At 43.5% G+C, this 18,605-nt stretch overlaps 1 protein-coding gene across 1 annotated transcript in view; it reads left to right on the top strand.

Moving 5' to 3' along the window:
* Positions 1 to 18,605, top strand: part of sez6l (seizure related 6 homolog (mouse)-like) — a 762,782-nt gene that overhangs the window by 570,513 nt on the left and 173,664 nt on the right. Inside the window, exons 8-10 of the mRNA XM_073065299.1 lie at positions 1,471 to 1,655; positions 3,944 to 4,138; positions 5,313 to 5,451. Of these exons, the coding sequence (XP_072921400.1) occupies positions 1,471 to 1,655; positions 3,944 to 4,138; positions 5,313 to 5,451 (519 nt within the window). The remainder of the gene's footprint in view (positions 1 to 1,470; positions 1,656 to 3,943; positions 4,139 to 5,312; positions 5,452 to 18,605) is intronic.

Genomic DNA, 18,605 nt, shown 5'->3' with positions numbered 1-18,605 from the left:
TTATGGATCCAGAACTGGCTTGTCAACAGAAGGCAAAGACTGGTTATAGACGGGTCATATTCTGCATGGAGGTCGGTGACCAGTGGTGTGCCTCAGGGATCAGTTCTGGGACCCCTTCTCTTCGTGACTTTTATAAATGACCTGGATGAGGAAGTAGAGGGATGGGTTAGTAAGTTTGCTGATGACACAAAGGTTGGGGGTGTTGTGGATAGTGTGGAGGGCTGTCAGAGGTTACAACGGGATATCAATAGGATGCAAAACAGCGCTGAGAAGTGGCAGATGGGGTTCAACCAGATAAGTGTGAAGTCGCTGTTTTTGGTAGGTCAAATATGATGGCAAAATATAGCATTAATGGTAAGACTCTTGGCAGTGTGGAGGATCAGAGGGATCTTGGGGTCCGAGTCTATAGGACACTCAAAGCTGCTACGCAGGTTGACTCCGTGGTTAAGAAGACATATGGTGCACTGGCCTTCATCAACCATGTGATTGAGTTTAGGAGGCAAGAGGTAATGTTGCAGCTATATAGGACCCTGGCCAGACCCCACTTGGAGTACTGTGCTCAGTTCTGGTCACCTCACTACAGGAAGGATGTGGAAACAATAGAAAGTGTGCAGAGGAGATTTATAGGGATGTTGCCTGGATTGGGGAGCATGCCCTATGAGAATAGGTTGAGTGAATTTGGCGTTTTCTCCTTGGAGTGATGGATGATTAGAGGTGACATGATAAAGGTGTACAAGATGATGAGAGGCATTGATCGTGTGGATAGTCAGAGGCTTTTTTCCAGGGCTGAAATGGTTGCCACAAGAGGACATGGGTTTAAGGTGCTTGGAAGTAGGTACAGAGGAGATGTCAGGGGTAAGTCTTTTACTCAGAGAGTGGTGAGTGTGTGGAATGAGTTGCAGGCGACGGTGGTGGAGGCGAATACGATAGGATCTTTTAAGAGACTTTTAGATAGGTACATGGAGCTTGGAAAAATAGAGGGCTATGGTTAACCCTAGATAATTTCTAAAGTAAGTACATGTTCGGCACAGCATTGTGGGCCGAAGGGCCTGTATTGTGCTGTAGGTTTTCTATGTTTCTAACTTTCTTTATCAGGTAACTTCACTGACCTCAACTCTGAACTGATTCCACAATCTATGAGCTTACTTTCAAGGACTCTACCAATCATGTTCTCAGTATTATTTATTTGTTATTAATTGTGTTTTTTGTATTTGCACAGTTTGTCTTTTGCACGTTGGTTGTTTGTCTGTCTTTGTGTGTAGTTTTTCATTGATTCTATTTTTGCCATTGATTCAACTGTGGATGCCACAAGAAAATGAATCTCAGGGTAGAATGTGGTGACATGAGTGTTCTATGATAATAATCTTACGTTCAACTTTGAATTTTGAACTGATCTTTGCAGAATAACTCCAGCTTCTTCTTGATTCCATTTCATTGGACATTTGCTTTGTTTTCTCTGTTTCTGATTAGGCTTGTCATCGCGAGTGGACACAGTAGACACAGTGGAGACAGTACCTCCTCGACAGTGTTGTATGATTCCCTAAGGAATGAGTACTTCCCAATCGAAGGTTTGATTACGAATGGCCACCTTGTCCAGGTTGAGTTCACCTCTGATGAAATGCTGACAGCAGGTGGTTTCAACATTCGATACGAAGGTATTTCATAATCTTCCAGTTTAAATCCTATGTTAATAGGGTAAGGAAGGAATCCAGCAAATGGGAGAAAAGTTTCTCTCTGCCTTCCACCAACCCTTCATTACATCTGGGGAGATGGGTGCAAAAGTGGATGGTGTAGTGTAGTGTAGTGTAAGAGATGGGATTCAGAGTCATCCCAAGGTTTCAATAGGTACATTTAATGTCAGAGAAATGTATACAATATACATCCTGAAATTCTTTTTCCTCACAAACATCCACGAAAATAAAGGAGTACCCCAAAGAATGAATGCCAGTTAAATGTTAGAACCCCAAAGCCGTCCTCAGCTCCCTCCTCCCACACACAAGCAGCAGCAAAGCAATGATCCCCCCTCCCCCACCAGCAAAAGAAGCATCAGCGCCCGCCACCGAGCACTCAAGCGTGCAGCAAAGCAACAGCAAAGACACAGACTTGCAGTTTCTCAAAGACTACTGGTTCTTCTGGTATTCAACATACCACAGGCTCTCTCCCTCCCTAATAAGGGAAAAAGAGGTGTCTCCATTTCACGACGGGGGGGAGATATAACAACTTGCTGATTTACAATGTTAGAAGTCCGTTGTGTCACTTTTTCCGAGCTCTGTGCCCAAAGAACTTGGGTCTCTGTGCACACAACCAGCAGCCAGCTCACTGCTTACGATCTTCCATCTCCCATGACACACCAATTTCCTGCCTGCCTCCAGAGCCACAAAATCCCAAAACCCTGAAGGCATGCTAGTCTTCTGGGTCACATCCTTTCTACATCGAAAAGCGGCCAGTCGTGAGACTCCGAGAGTGGGTCCCATTCCTGCAAAGAACCAAAGTCAGCATATAACTCCAGGTCAGGGTCTTCAGAAGAACCCTGAAAGGGAAAAATTGAGATATTAAAGGTAGAAGTAGAGCTGTTTCCAAAGATGCAAGCAAAGGAGTCGCCATTAGGTGCCATCATCTCCTAAGCTTCACCCCCCTGTTGGAATAACAGTGTGAAAATATTACTACAATGTCACTAAGTCTTGAAAAATGAAATAAATGTATTTGAAACCATTGTAGTATAACTTGTAGAGGTCCTGATCAAGGGTTTTGGCCCAAAACTTTGTCTGTTTATTCCACTCTATAGATGCTTTCTGACTTGCTGAGTTCCTCCAGCATTTCGTGTGTGTTACTACAGATTTACAGCATCTGCAGAATCTCTTGTGTTCTAAATTAACATACTGCCCAGAGAGGGCAGAAAACTTGGTCTGGAACAAAGGTGACACATCCAACAGTACAGCACTGTGATTCTTTGCTCGTTTAATTTCTTGATCTGCAGAGACCAATACCAGGACCTCTGCCTGACACCATTCCTCATCAGAAGGAATTCTATCAGCATGAAAATTTGGAGCTGATCATGAGGTTCAGATAGGACAAAAGTTTGTTCCCTCTGATATTCCAGCTGACATTTATTCCTCAATCAATTACTTATTCCTTGATTAATATGACTGAAAAGCAGATCATTACACTGCTGCATTTGGAAGCTAACTGTGCATAAATTACCAGGCTCACTTCTTTTGCTGCCGAGGAGACTTCTGTTCTGTGCCACTCAAGTATTCTTGGACATTTTGAATTTGTGCAGGTGCTATTAATGGGCAAGTCGTCCTTTTCCTGTGCTTTTTATTTGAGATTCTTGATAATTGTAACTATTCTTCTCTTAAACTAAGTAAGACACCAAAAACTTTGACAAACTGCTATAGATGCACCATGGAAAGAATCGTAATGGGTTGCATCAACTCCAGCAGAAAGTGGTGGATGCAGTCCAGTCCATCACAGGCAAAGCCCTCCCCACCACTGAGTGCACTTACACGAAGCACTGCCACAAGAAAGCAGCATCCATCATCAAAGTTTCCCACCATCCATGCCATGCCCTTGTCTCACTACTTCCATTGGGCATGAGGTACAGGAGCCTCAGGTTCCTCACCACCAGGTTCAGCAACAGTTACTACCCTTCAACCATCAGACTCCTGAACCAGCCTGGATAACTTCACTCACCTCAGCACTGAACCGATTCCACAACCTACAGACTCACTTTCAAGAAGTCTTTGCAACTCTTATTTTCCATACAGTTTTTATTTGTAGTTTGTTTTCTTTTGCACAATGGTCTTAGTTGGTTTATGTCCTATATGTAACATTCTATTGTATTTTTCCCTGTATTTGACTGCAAGAAAATGTATCTCATGGTAATAATACTTATTTTGGTAATGAATTTACTTTGAATGTGTCGTGCTTTGCATTTGCTCAGCCTTTGAGCGTGGACACTGCTTTGAGCCATACATGCAGAATGGGAACTTCACAACAACTAATCCCTCGTATAGTGTCGGGGCAGTGGTGGAGTTCTCCTGTGATCCTGGTTACACCATGGAACATGGCTCACCCGTCATTGAGTGCATCGACATCAGGGAACCCTACTGGAATGGGACAGAACCACTCTGTAGAGGTAAGTGGAAGCCCCCATGTGTTTACCATCATGCTGCTTCCGCCTATGACATAGTGATTAGACTCACAGCAAGCAAACATAAGCATGGATTAGCTCGGCTGAAGGTCCTGGTCTCAGATTATATGACTCTACACGTTACTCAACAAATAATTTGTATATGGCGAGGATGAAAACTGGAAAGATGCTAACATGGATAGAAGATGGACTGACTGGCAGGAGGCAAAGCGTATGACTAAAGGGGGTCTATTGGGAATGGCTGCCAATGACTAGTGGCGTTCTGCAGGGTTTGGTTTTGAGACTGTTTCTTTTGACGTTGTATGTCAATGATTAAGATGATAGAACAGTGTCGGCCCGATACATCGACGGGCCTGCTAAGTTCCTCCAGCATTTTGTGTGTGTTGCGCGGATGACAGAATTGACAGCTTTGTGGCCAAGTTTGAAATGAGTTGTGATTGAAGGCTCTGGGCTAGTATTCACTCAAATTCAGAAGAATGAGGGGGATTTCATTGAAACCTATTGAATATTGAAAGGACTAGATAGAGTGGATGGAGTGAGGATGTTTCTTATAGTGGGTGAGTCTAGGACCAGAGGGCACAGCCTCAGAATTGGAGGACATCTATTTAGAACAGAGATGAGAAGATATTTCTTTAGCCAGAGGGTGGTGAATCTGTGGAATTCATTGGCACAGATGGCTGTGGAGGCCAAGTTGTTGGGTATATTAAATTGGTGATTCTTGGTTAGTCAGGTGTCAAAGGTTACAAGGAGAATGGATTTGAGAGGGATAATAAATCAGCCATGATGGAATGACAGTGTAGACTCTCCAAGTAGCCTAATTCATCTCCTATATCTTATTGATCTATAGTCTTATAATCTTCTTCAGCACATGTGTAAGTCAGAATGAAATGATTCTTGCTTCAGATTCAATGTAATATAAAAAGCACAACTAATAGAAGAGCAATCCTATAAACACAATGTTTGAATGTGGCTGTATATACATAAGACTAGCATATATACAAAGAGTCATTCTATGTACATAAAGTGACATTGGGGCAGTGTCACTTAGGTGTATTCGACTTTGTAAGCAGCTTTGTATTATCGGGTTGTCTGTGAATTGGTTGGTCGGTGGATGAGTCCGTTCTCAGTTCTAGTTCCACTCTCCTCTGCCTTTCTTTAGCTCTGTGTGGTGGAGAACTGAGCACCCAGAGCGGAGTCATTCTCTCACCAAACTGGCCACAGCCGTACGATGAAGGGGAAGACTGCATCTGGAGGATTCACGTTGGCGAGGACAAGCGTATACTGCTTGATGTTCAGCTGTGAGTATTTCCTGCAATGAGCTCACCTATCATAAGTAAGGAAGCCTCAAAGCAGTTTGGTGCCATTGGGAGAATTATCCTGTGGCATCACCACTGCATTATGTGGAAATGTGACCGGTGTTACAGTGACCATATAAACTTAGTAGTAATATTGACTCTGACCAAGGAACAAATATTATTCCTCCCAGCTCTTCCTCAAAGTGCTGCAATGACATCTGTTTATAAAGATATGGGATTTAGCATCCATTGGTGGACCCAATGAGGTGTTAAATGTGTCAGAATTGGAGAAGCACAGATATCTGGGAAGGTTTATAAACCAGGGGAGATGACAGCAAAAAAAAACAAGACACTGGAGGAATATAGCAGGTCAGCCAGTATCCACAGAGGGAAATAGACAATTCAGATGAAGGGCCTCAGCCTGAAACTTCCACTGTCCACTTCCCTCCACAGATGCTGCCTGTCTTACTGAGTTCCTCCAGCAACTTGATTTTTTCACTCCCGATTCCACCATCTGCAGCCCCTAGAGTTTACATTTTTCTACTCAGCAAAGATTACAGAATAATGTCATAATGCATTTGAAAATATAGAATTTCAGGTTCCCTCGGGTAAGAAGGCTGTATTGGAAATTGTTGAAATGAGTTCTTCAGCTATAATTGTTTTGTTAGATGATTGTTGCTTCTGATAATTAAAATGGAAATCAGAAAAAAATTGCAGATGCTTGAAATCTGAGGTAAAAAAAACAGAAAACGCAGGAAAAACTCAGTGGGTCAGGCAGTATCTGTGGAAAGAAACAGAATGAACAAAAGGTCTTTGACTCTGTTGCTGTCTGGCCTGCTGAGTGTTTGCTGTATTTTCAGTTTTTATTTCTGCCCTGTGTTGTGTTTCACTGGCTATTCAGTCTAACAGGAAGCTGTAGCACAGCAATCTATCACTGTTCATGAGGGTTTCCATTCACTCAGAATCTGCAAAGATCACTCCCACTGAAAGATCATACTGAGGCCAGCTGTCACAGTTCCAAATGTATACACGGCATTTTCAAAAAATTTACTCTCATTTTCCTGCAGGTATTAGAAACCAAAGAACAGAGGCAGAAAATTGGAAATAAAAAATAGACTAGCATCAGGGTGTTTGCTGGTGTTTGCCTCCTCAACATCAGTACTCAAAATTGGAAACAAAATATGGTGAGTTCCAGAGAAGGACAGACACACAGATTATTGCACACAGAAAGACAGATTTCGACCTGGTTGGTCATTCAGCCTGATGATGAAGAAGCCAGGTTGTTAGGAAGTCACTTCACTCAGCTGAATTCACCTGTCAATCTGTGCCGTATCATCCCAAAATTCATAGAAATATAGAAACATAGAAAACCTACAGCACAATACAGGCCCTTTGGCCTACAAAGCTGTGCTGAACATGTCCTTACCTTAGAAATTGCCTAGGGTTACCCAAAGCCTTCTATTTTTCTAAGCTCCATGAGTCTCGTTAAAGACCCTATCGCATCTGCCTCTACCATCGTTGCCAGCAGCCCATTCCACACACTCACCACTCTCTGCATAAAAACCTTACCCCTAATATCTCCTCTGTACCTACTTCCAAGCACCTTAAAACTGTGACCTCTCATGCTAGCCATTTCAGCCCTGGGATAAAACCTCTGACTATTCACACAATCAATGCCTCTCATAATCTTACACACCTATAACAGGTCGCCTCTCATCCTCCGTCGCTCCAAGGAAAAAACACCAAGTTCACTCAACCTATTCTCATAAGGCATGCTCCCCAATCCAGGCAACATCTTTGGAAATCTCCTTTGCACCCTTTCTAAGGTCTCCACATCCTTCCTGTAGTGAGGCGACCAGTACTGAGCACAGTACTCCAAGTGGGTTCTGACCTGGCTCCTGTACAGCTGCAACATTATCTCTTGGTTCCTAAACTCAAAGCCACGGTCGATGAAGGCCAATGCACCGTATGCCTTCTTAACCACAGAGTCAACCTGCTTTGAGTGTCCTATGGACTCGGACCCCAAGATCCCTCTGATCCTCCACACTTACCATTAATACTATATTCTGCCATCATATTTGACCTACAAAAATGAACCACTTCACAATTACCTGGATTGAACTCCATCTGCCATTTCTCAGCCCAGTTTTGCATCCTGTCAATGTCCCACTATAACCTCTGACAGCCCTCTGCACTAACCACAACACCCCCAACCTTTATGTCATCAGAAAATTTACTAACCCATCCCTCCCATTTCTTCATCCAGGTCATTTATAAAAATCACAAAGAACAGGGCTCCCAGAACAGATCCCTGAGGCACACCATTGGTGACAGGCCTCAATGCAGAATATGACCCATTTACAACCACTCTTTGCCTTCTGTGGGCAAACCAGTTCTGGATCCACAATGCAATGTCCCCTTGGATCTCATGCCTCATTACTTTCTCAATAAGCCTTGCATGGGGTATCTTATCAAATGCCTTGCTGAAATCCATATACACTACATCTACTGCTCTACTTTCATTGATGTGTTTCGTCACATCCTCAAAAAATTCAATCAGGATCGTAAAGCACAACCTGCCTTTGCTTTACATTTGCTTTCCAAATGTTCATAAATCCTGCCTCTCAGGATCTTCTCCATCAACTTACCAACTGCTGAAGTAAGACTCACTGGTCTATAATTTCCTGGGCTATCCCTACTCCCGTTCTTGAATAATGGAACAACATCCACAGCGCTCCAATCCTCCGGAACCTGTCCTGATGATGCAAAGATCATCGCCAGAGGCTCAGCAATCTCCACCCCGCTTCCCATAGTAACCTGGGGTACATCTCATCCAGTTCCAGTAACTTATCCAACTTGATGCTTTCCAAAAGCTCCAGCACATCCTCTTTTTTAATATCTATATGCTCAAGCTTTTCAGTCCACTGCAAGTCATCCCTACAATTGCCAAGATTCTTTTCCATAGTGAATAGTGAAGCAAAGTATTCATTAAATACCTCAGTTGTCTCCACTGGTTCCATACACACTTTGCCACTGTCACACTGAATTGGTCCTATTCTCTCACATCTTAACCTCTTGTTCTTCACATACTTGCAGAATGCCTTGGGATTTTTCTTAATCCTGTTCACAAAGGCCTTCTCATGACCCCTTCTGGCTCTCCTTATTTCATTCTTAAGGTCCTTCCTGATAGTCTATAATCTTCTTGATCTCAATCATTGCCTAGTTTTTTGAACCTTTTGTAAGATCTTCTTTTATTCTTGTCTAGATTTACAATAGCCTTTGTACACCACGGTTCCTGTACCCTATCATCCTTTCCCTGTCTCATTGGAACGTATCTATTCAGAACCCCACACAAATATCCTCTGAACATCTGCAACATTTCTTCTGTACATTTCCCTGAGAACATCTGTTCCCAGTTTATGCTTCCAAGTTCCTGCCTGATAGCCTCTTATTCTCCCTTACTACAATTAAACACTTTCCTAAATTGTCTGTTCCTATCCCTCTGCAACGCTATGGTAAAGGAGATAGAATTGTGATCACTATCTCCAAAATGCTCTCTCACTGAGAGACCTGATACCTGACTAGGTTCATTTCCCAATTCCAGATCAACTCCAGTCTCTCCTCTTGTAGTCTTATCTGCATATTGTGTCAAGAAACTTTCCTGAACACACCTAACAAACTCCACCCCATCTAAGCCCCTCACCCTAGGGAGATGCCAATCAATAACAGTGGGGAAAACAGAAATAAACCTAAGATAGTGAGCAGTAAAGATGTCAGGAAGGACAGGGAGGTGATGGGGCAAATTTGCAGCCATTGGGATGAGTTGCAGTGCAATAAAGTTGCAGTGCAATCAAAGCAAAAAAGTACCAAATACTGAACTTAAGGTATTATACTTAAAAGCATGCAACATAAGGAATAAGGTGGATGATCTTGTCATACAGCTACAGATTGGCAGGTATGATATTGTGGCCATCACTGAGACATGGCTAAAGGATGCATGTCTCAGGGAGCTGAATGTCCAAGGATACACGATGTATCGGAAGGATAGGCAGGTAGGCAGAGGAGGTGGTTTGGATTTATTGGTAAGAAATTATATTAAATCATTAGAAAGAGGTGACATACGATCGGAAGGTGCAGAATCAGGGGTAAAAGGAACCTGATGGCAGTTATATACAGGCCTCCTAACAGCTGCAGTGATGTGGACTACAAATTACAACAGGAAATAGAAAAGGCTTGCCAGAAGGACAGTGTTATTCTCATCAGATGGCCACCTCCACAGACAATTAGTTTCAAAGTTATTTATTCGGAGAACCTGGATGGCTCACTTGATGTATAAGAACTCATTTGAGTATAAGAGTTGGAATGTTATGGTGAGATTGTATAAGACATTGGTAAGGCGGAATTTGGAGTATTGTGTTTAGTTTTGGTCATCGAATTACAGGAAGGTCTGACACGGTGGTCAGCAGCACAGGAGCGCCGCAGGGAACCGTACTCTCTCCGGTCCTGTTCACCCTGTACACATCAGACTTCCAATATAACTCGGAGTCCTGCCATGTGCAGAAGTTCGCTGATGACACGGCCATAGTGGGGTGTGTCAGGAATGGACAGGAGGAGGAGTATAGGAAACTGATACAGGACTTTGTGATATGGTGCAACTCAAACTACCTGCGTCTCAATATCACCAAGACCAAGGAGATGGTGGTGGACTTTAGGAGATCTAGGCCTCATATGGAGCCAGTGATCATTAATGGAGAATGTGTGGAGCAGGTTAAGACCTACAAGTATCTGGGAGTACAGTTAGACGAGAAGCTAGACTGGACTGCCAACACAGATGCCTTGTGCAGGAAGGCACAGAGTCGACTGTACTTCCTTAGAAGGTTGGCGTCATTCAATGTCTGTAGTGAGATGCTGAAGATGTTCTATAGGTCAGTTGTGGAGAGCGCCCTCTTCTTTGTGGTGGCGTGTTGGGGAGGAAGCATTAAGAAGAGGGACGCCTCACGTCTTAATAAGCTGGTAAGGAAGGCGGGCTCTGTCGTGGGCAAAGTACTGGAGAGTTTAACATCGGTAGCTGAGCAAAGGGCGCTGAGTAGGCTACGGTCAATTATGGAAAACTCTGAACATCCTCTACATAGCACCATCCAGAGACAGAGAAGCAGTTTCAGCGACAGGTTACTATCGATGCAATGCTCCTCAGACAGGATGAAGAGGTCAATACTCCCCAATGCCATTAGGCTTTACAATTCAACCGCCAGGACTTAAGAACTTTTTAAAAGCTATTATTAATGCTTTTTGAGATAGTGATTTAGATGCATATCATATTTTTTACTGAGTTAAGTATTGTATGTAATTAGTTTTGCTACAACAAGTGTATGGGACATCGGAAAAAAGTTGAATTTCCCCATGGGGATGAATAAAGTATCTATCTATCTATCTATCTATCTATCTATCTATCTATCTATCTATCTAATAAAGTTGAAGGAGTGCAGAGAAGGTTTAAAAGGAAGTTGCCAGGACTTGAGAAACTGAGTTACAGAGAAAGGTTCAATAGGTTAAGATTTTATTCCCTGGAGCATAGAAGAATGAGGGGAGATTTGATAGAGGTGTATAAAATTATGATGGGTATAGATAGAGTAAATGCAAGCAGGCTTTTTCCACTGAGGCTAGGGGAGAAAAAAAAAAACAGAGGACATGGGTTAAAGATGAAAAGGAAAAAGTTTAAAGGGAACATTAGGGGAGCTTCTTCACACATAGAGTAGTGGGAGTGTGAAATGAGCTGCCAGTTGAAGTGGTCAACGCAGGCTCACTTTTAACATTTAAGAAAAACTTGGGCAGGTACATGGATGAGAAGTGTATGGAGGGATATGGGCCAGGTGCAGGTCAGTGGGACTAGGCAGAAAAATGTTTCGGCACAGCCAAGAAGGGCCTGTTTCTCTGCTGTAATGTTCTATGGTTCTATGGTTTGATAATTGTGGGGGATTTTAACATGAGAGTGGATTGGGAAAATCAGGTCAGCACTGGATCTCAAGAGAGAGAATTTGTAGAATGTTTATGAGATGACTTTTTAGAACAGCTTGTTGTTGAGCCCACTAGGGGATCAGCTGTACTGGATTGGGTATTGTGTAATGAACCAGAGGTGATTAGAGAGATTGAGGTGAAGGAACCCTTAGGAGGCAGTGATCATAACATGATTGAGTTCACTGTAAAATTTGAGAAAGGGAAGCCGAAATCCGATGTGTCGGTATTTCAGTGGAGTAAAGGAAATTACAGTGGCATGAAAGAGGAACTGGCCAAAGTTGACTAGAAAGGGACATTAGCGGGAAGGATGGCAGGGCAGCAGTGGCTGGAGTTTATGCGAGAAGTGAGGAAGGTGCAAGACAGATATATTCCAAAAAAGAAGAAATTTTCAAATGGAAAAAGGATGCAACCGTGGCTAACAAGAGAAGCCAAAGCCAAAGTAAAAGCAAAGGAGAGGGCATACAAGGAAGCAAAAATTAGAGGGAAGACAGAGGATTGGGAAGTTTTTAAAAGCTTACAAAAGGAAACTAAGAAGGTCATTAAGAGGGAAAAGATGAACTATGAAAGGAAACTAGCAAATAATATCAAAGAGGATACTAAAAGCTTTTTCAAGTATATAAAGAATAAAAGACAGGTGAGAGTAGATATAGGACCGATAGAAAATGATGCTAGAGAAATTGTAATGGGAGATAAGGAGATGGCGGAGGAACTGAACAAATATTTTGCATCAGTCTTCACTGAGGAAGACATCAGCAGTATACTGGACACTCAAGGGTGTCAGGGAAGAGGAGTGTGTGCAGTCAAAATTACGACAGAGAAAGTACTCAGGAAGCTGAATATTCTAAGGGTAGATAAATCTCCCAGACCAGATGGAATGCACCCTTGTGTTCTGAAGGAAGTAGCTGTGGAGATTGCAGAGGCATTAGCAATGATCTTTCAAAAGTCAATAGATTCTGGCATGGTTCCAGAGGACTGGAAGATTGCAAATGTCACTCCGCTATTTAAGAAGGGGGCAAGGAAGCAAAAAGGAAATTATAGACTTGTTAACTTGACATCGATGGTTGGGAAGTTGTTGGAGTCGATTGTCAAGGATGAGGTTATTGAGTACCTGGAGGCATATGACAAGATAAGCAGAACTCAGCATGGTTTCCTTGAAGGAAAATCCTGCCTGACAAACCTATTGTGATTTTTTGAGGAAATTACAAGTAGGCTAGACAAGGGAGATGCAGTGGTTATTGTGTATTTGGATTTTCAGAAGGCCTTTGACAAGGTGCCGCACATGAGGCTGCTAAACAAGATAAGAGCCCATGGAATTAAGGGAAAGTTACATGCACGGACAGAGTGTTGGTTGATTGGCAGGAAACAGAGAGTGGGAATAAAGGAATCCCATTCTGGTTGGCTGCCAGTTACCAGTGGTGTTCCACAGGGGCTCGTGTTGTGGCGGCTTCTTTTTACGTTATATATCAACAGTTCTGATTATGGAATTGATAGCTTTGTGGCTAGGTTTGCTGATGATACAAAGATAAGTGGAGGGGCCAGTAGTGCTGGGGAAACAGAAAGTGTGCAGACAGACTTGGATAGATTGGGAGAATGGGCAAAGAAGTGGCAAAAGAAATATAATGTTGGAAAGTGTATGTTCATGCACTTTAGTAGAAGAAATAAATGGGCAGACTATTATTTAAATAGGGAGATAATTCAAAGTTCTGAGATGCAACAGGACTCAGGAGTCTTCGTGCAGGATACCCTTAATGTTAACCTCCAGGTTGAGTCAGGGGTGAAAAAGGCGAATGCAATGTTGGCATTCATTTCTAGAGGAATAGAGTATAGAAGCAGGTTTGTGATGTTGAGGCTCTATAAGGCACTGGTAAGACCTCACTTGGAGTATTGTGTGCAGTTTTGGGCTCTTTATTTAAGAAGCGATGTACTGACGTTGGAGACGGTTCAGAGAACATTCACTAGAATGATTCTGGGAATTAAAGGATTAACATATGAGGAATGTTTGACTGCTCTTGGACTGTACTCCTTGGAGTTTAGAAGAATGAGGGGTCAGCTCATTGAAACATTTTGAATGTTGAAAGGCAGGGACAGAGTGGATGTGGCAAAGTTGTTTCCCATGGTGGGGGAGTCTTTTACGAGAGGACGTGACTTAAGGATTGAAGGGCGCCCATTCAGAACAGAGATGCGAAGAAATTTTTTAGCCAGAGGGTGGTGAATCTATGGAATTTGTTGCCACGGGCAGCAGCGGATGCCAAGTCATTGGATGTATTTAAGGCAGAGATTGATAGGTATCTGAGTAGCCAGGGCATCAAAGGTTATGGTGAGATGGCGGGGGAGTGGGACTAAATGGGAGAATGGATCAGCGCATGATAAAATGGCAGAGCAGACTCAATGGGCTGAATGACCAGCTTCTGCTTCTTAGTCTTATGGTCTTATGGTCTAATATTGGGAAATTAGAATCTCCCACCACAACAACCATGTTATTATTACGACTTTTCAGAATCTGTCTCCCTATCTGCTCCTCAATTTCCCTGTTACTATTGGGTGGTCTATAAAAACCACCCATTAGAATTATTGGCCACTTCCTGTTCCTAATCTCCACCCACTCCGTAGACAATCCCTCCATGCCTTCCTCCTTTTCTGCAGCAATGACACTTTCTCTGATCAACAGTGCCACGTCCCCAGCTCTTTTGCCTTCCTCCCTTTCCTTTCTGAAACATCTAAAGCCTGGCACTCAAAGTAACCATTCCTGCCCCTGAGCCATCCAAGTCTCTGTAATGGCCACAACATCATAGCTCCAAGTACTGATCCACACTCTAAGCTCATCCGCTTCGTTCATAATACTCCTTTCATCTCAAACCATCCGTCTGAGTGCATCCCTTCTCTATCACCTGCCTATCCTCCCTCTCACAATGTCTCCAAGCTTTCTCTATTTGTGAGCCAACCGCCTCTTCATCTGTCTCTTCAGTTTGGTTCCCACCCCCCAACAAACCTAGTTTAAACCTCCCTGCCAGGATATTGGTCCCCCTGGGATTCAGGTGCAACCCGTCCTTTTTGTACAGGTCACTCCTGCCCCAAAAGAGGTCCCAATGATCCAGAATCCCTGTCCCCTGCTCCAATCCCTCAGCCACACATTTATCCTACATCTCATTCTATTCCAATACTCTTGTTACGAGACCACAGGTTTCGTTCACTGTGGACTGCCACTTTAAGAGACGCTTGGATAAGGCGGGACTATGCTGTCAGTATGACAAGCTGCGGCCAACTGCTGCTGCTCAGTAAGGAGAGAGAGAGCGAGAGAGAGACAGGCTGTTGGAACTTCAGCTTGTCACTGCCATGGTTTGGAACTCTCCAATGCCCAAAAGATTGGATTGTTCATTGGCACACAGTGCACAGTGGATGTGTGACTGTCACTTCATATAATCCATATGTGTCGATTTGTTGGAGTATCCTGTGGTACCACTGTTGTTGGCTCTTACCTGGAATTAGGGTGTTTTGGGGTGTTATGTGGTAGCCATTTGAAGAAGTGATATTCCTGTGACTGTCACCTGGTGATATTTCGACATGGATTTTGGAAGGATTTGGCAGATAAGATTATTGGCGACTGTTATTCTGTTTATCCAGTGGGGAACTTGTGGAATTCGACATAATCACCTTCACTCTACATTTTACCCTGGATTAAAAATCTCTCGCCTGTCATTTATTTGTGGATTACTGGACCTTTCTACTTTACCATCTTAAGACTTTAAGAATTATTCTTGAGCTTGACAGTTTGGGAACCACACAAACACTGTTAACTTCTGTTTATTCAGTTTAATCTTTTACATATTGAGTAGACACCAATAAAGATAATGGTTTGAACATCAAAACCTGACTCAGTTTGTGATCCATTGCTGCTGGTGCATTACAAAATCATAACAAGATTGGGGGCTTGTTTGCGACATGAACAAGATCAGAGCTTATTGATTGATTAATTATTGATCTGATTGGGTATTTCCCTTTTGATTGACTTATGTGAGGAAACCAGCAGCAATGGATGTACGGGGATTTCTGGCATCACCAGCCATTTGGGCATTAGAGAATGCCAAAACGGATGACTTGTTGGCCATTGCTAAAGAGCTGGACCTTACTGAGGTAATGCGGTCTTTGAGAATGCCAGAGATTCAGAGGAAAATAACTGAGCACTATATAGCTAAGGAGGAATTTGAGGAGGAGGTGTTGGAGGAGGTGTTAGAGAGGTTTCCTGAAAGTAAACTTGAAATCCAGTTATGACTGGAACAAATGAAGTTAGAGAGATTTAAATTAGAGGCTGTGAAAAGAGAAAGAGACAAACAAAGACAGTTTGAGATAGAGATAGAGAGGTTAAGGCTCGAGAGGCAAACTTCTGGCTCTAGGGAACTGTTTGTACCATTTGTTGCCAGTCGTGAAGTTAAACTGGTCCCTCCATTTGATGAGGCTGATGTTGATAAATACTTCCAGCATTTTGAGAAAGTTACTCAGAGTCTACAGTGGTGAAAAAGGGTTGGTCTCTTCTCTTACAAAGTGTAATTAAGGGTAAGGCTCAACAGGCTTATTCTGCCTTATCAGTTGATGAAGCAGCTAATTATGAGACAGTGAAGCAGGCTGTGCTTAAAGCCTATGAATTGGCTCCAGAAGCCTATAGGCAAAGGTTTAGAATCATTAAGAAATCTGTGAACCAGACTTGTGGAATTTGCTAATGAGAAGTCTGTGTGTTTTGAGCGATGGTGCACATCTAAAAATATGGATGGTGATTTTAACAACATGAAAGAATTGGTTTTAATTGAGGAATTTAAAAGGTGTGTCCATAATGACATAACGACATACTTAGATGAGAAGGATGCTGCCACATTGCAAGAATCTGCTAGATCAGCATATGAGTTTGCCCTAACCCACAAGGTTAAGTTTACCCCAAGTAAGACCTTCCAAAAGAGTAGCATGGATAGTCAGGGTAAACCAGAAATTAAATCTGGGATGAGTGACAAAAGTAAGGATGAAGGGAAGCAATTAAAGGAGAAGCATTCTGGTCGTACTTGTCACTATTGCAGGAAACCCGGTCATGTTATGGCTAATTGTTTCCTCCTGAAGAAGGAGGAAAAGGAGGCAGTTCCAGTTGCCTGTATTCAGCACTTTGATACACCTGTGAACCCACAGGTTTCCGAACATTCTGATGAAGTTCTGTCAAAGGCTGAGACATCTGGCCTGGTTAGAAAAGAATTCCTTCTTTTTATGTCAGATGGGTTTGTGTCAGGGAATGAGGGGTCACATCCAGTAACAGTGAAAATTCTTTGAGATGCTGGGGCATCTCAGTCACTTTTGTTAGGCAATGTTTTAAGGTCTAGTGATGAGACTGCCACCAGTGAGGTAAATCTTATTAAAGGTATTGGGGACGACATTGTTTCTGTGCCTCTGCACAAGGTAATTTTAAAGTCAGAGTAGTTTCAGGATCTGTTAAAATAGGACTACGACCCAGGTTACCTATGGAAAGTATTTCTTTGTTGTTAGGGAATGACCTAGCAGGTGGCAGAGTTGTCCTTGCAGTGCAGCTGATGACTAAGCCAATCACTGATGATCTAAAGATGGATTCTAAAATGTATCCATCCTGAGCAGTAACTCGAGGTATGGCCAAGAAACTTGCCAATGTGGATGGTTCTGTGCAGCATGGTTCTGCTACCCATGATGGCCCGAGACAGGATTTAGGTTTTGATGATTTGTCAGGGACTTTCCTGCCTTCACTGTTGAGCAGGATCCTTGTATTAGGTCTGACTCTAAAAATTTGTCTTTGTCCAGGAAGGAGTTTATAGCAGAACAGACCAGAGACACTGAAATTGCAACTTGGAGAGAAAAAGCTTTCCCAGGTGATGAGATTGAGAAAGTACCAGTACAATATTATTTCAAAGATGAAGTGTTAATGAGGAAGTGGAGACCATCTGATACTCCTGCACGTGAGGAGTGGACAATTGTTCACCAGGTTGTAGTTCCTAAAGTCTACAGGAATGAAATTTTAACTTTGGCCCATAGTATGCCTTTGGGTGGCTATCTAGGTGTGTATGGGGTGTCAGGGAGAGGTAGTACCTCTGATGGGGAACATGTCATACTCTTCTGAGTAGTTCATCTGCATTGATCCTCACCTGACACTCAGCTCTCACCAGTGGTTCCTCGTAGCTGTTTGCATGCAACTGCGCCCATACCCCGGGCAACGGCATCGACTGGCCGGCAAAACCTGGTAAGGGTAGTCGATGGGCCTCAAACCCTCGGTGAGTTAGGGCTTGTCTACCTATACATGCAAAGTCTGAATTTGGCGGACTACGTGGAAGAGACCACCACTTGGCGGTCCAACGAGTAGAAAGGCGGACCCAGCAAAGCGTTGTGGAGCGCAATCAGGGCACAGTGAGACATGTAGGGCACTGCTGGCCATCCACTGCATCCCGACTTATCTCCAGCCGTCTCGACTCTGTCTTGCAACTGGATACAGATGGGTCGGGATGAGAGAGTGAGGCTGACGATTTGCGCAACTCTCCCTCACTTTAATCCAAGTCAAACGCAAGTCACGACTCCAAACCCATTCCGCTAAAAACTTCAAGTCCTGTGGCAATGGGCGAGTGGCAAAGCAGCAGGTATGGATACACTGGAAGCTGTAGTCACAAACCTGCACACAGGCGGCCCAGGGCATTGGGTCGTTCTCCACTGGAATGAAGCAGCAGTGGAGTTTGGCAGCTCCCGAGTGTCTGACCAGTCCTCTTTAGGAATCGCTCTGCTCACCTCCATGGAGGAAGGGGCTAGAAAAGGTGCCTCAAACATAGCCTGCTTCATCTTACCCTGGCCAGCACACCGCGGCTGGCAGGGATCCCAGTCAGCGGTCGAACTACAAAGAAGATGAAAGTGAAGGTGCTCAACCTTAGCACGTGGAACGTGCGAACTCTGCTTGACATCACCAAGGCTGTCAGACCAGAAAGAAGAACAGCACTGGTCGCCAAAGAACTAGCCCGCTATAACGTGGACATTGCAGCACTCAGCGAAACACGCCTAGCAGACAAGGGCCAGCTTACAGAACATGGTGGTGGGTACACCTTCTTCTGGAGCAGTCGCAGCAGCACTGAATGACGAGAGGATGGTGTTGGATTTGC

This window comes from Hemitrygon akajei, chromosome 14 (genome assembly GCF_048418815.1).
Source record: "Hemitrygon akajei chromosome 14, sHemAka1.3, whole genome shotgun sequence".
NCBI lineage: Eukaryota > Metazoa > Chordata > Chondrichthyes > Myliobatiformes > Dasyatidae > Hemitrygon > Hemitrygon akajei.
The sequence above is the reverse complement of the archived record's forward strand: the minus strand, read 5'-3'. Positions and strand labels throughout refer to the sequence as shown.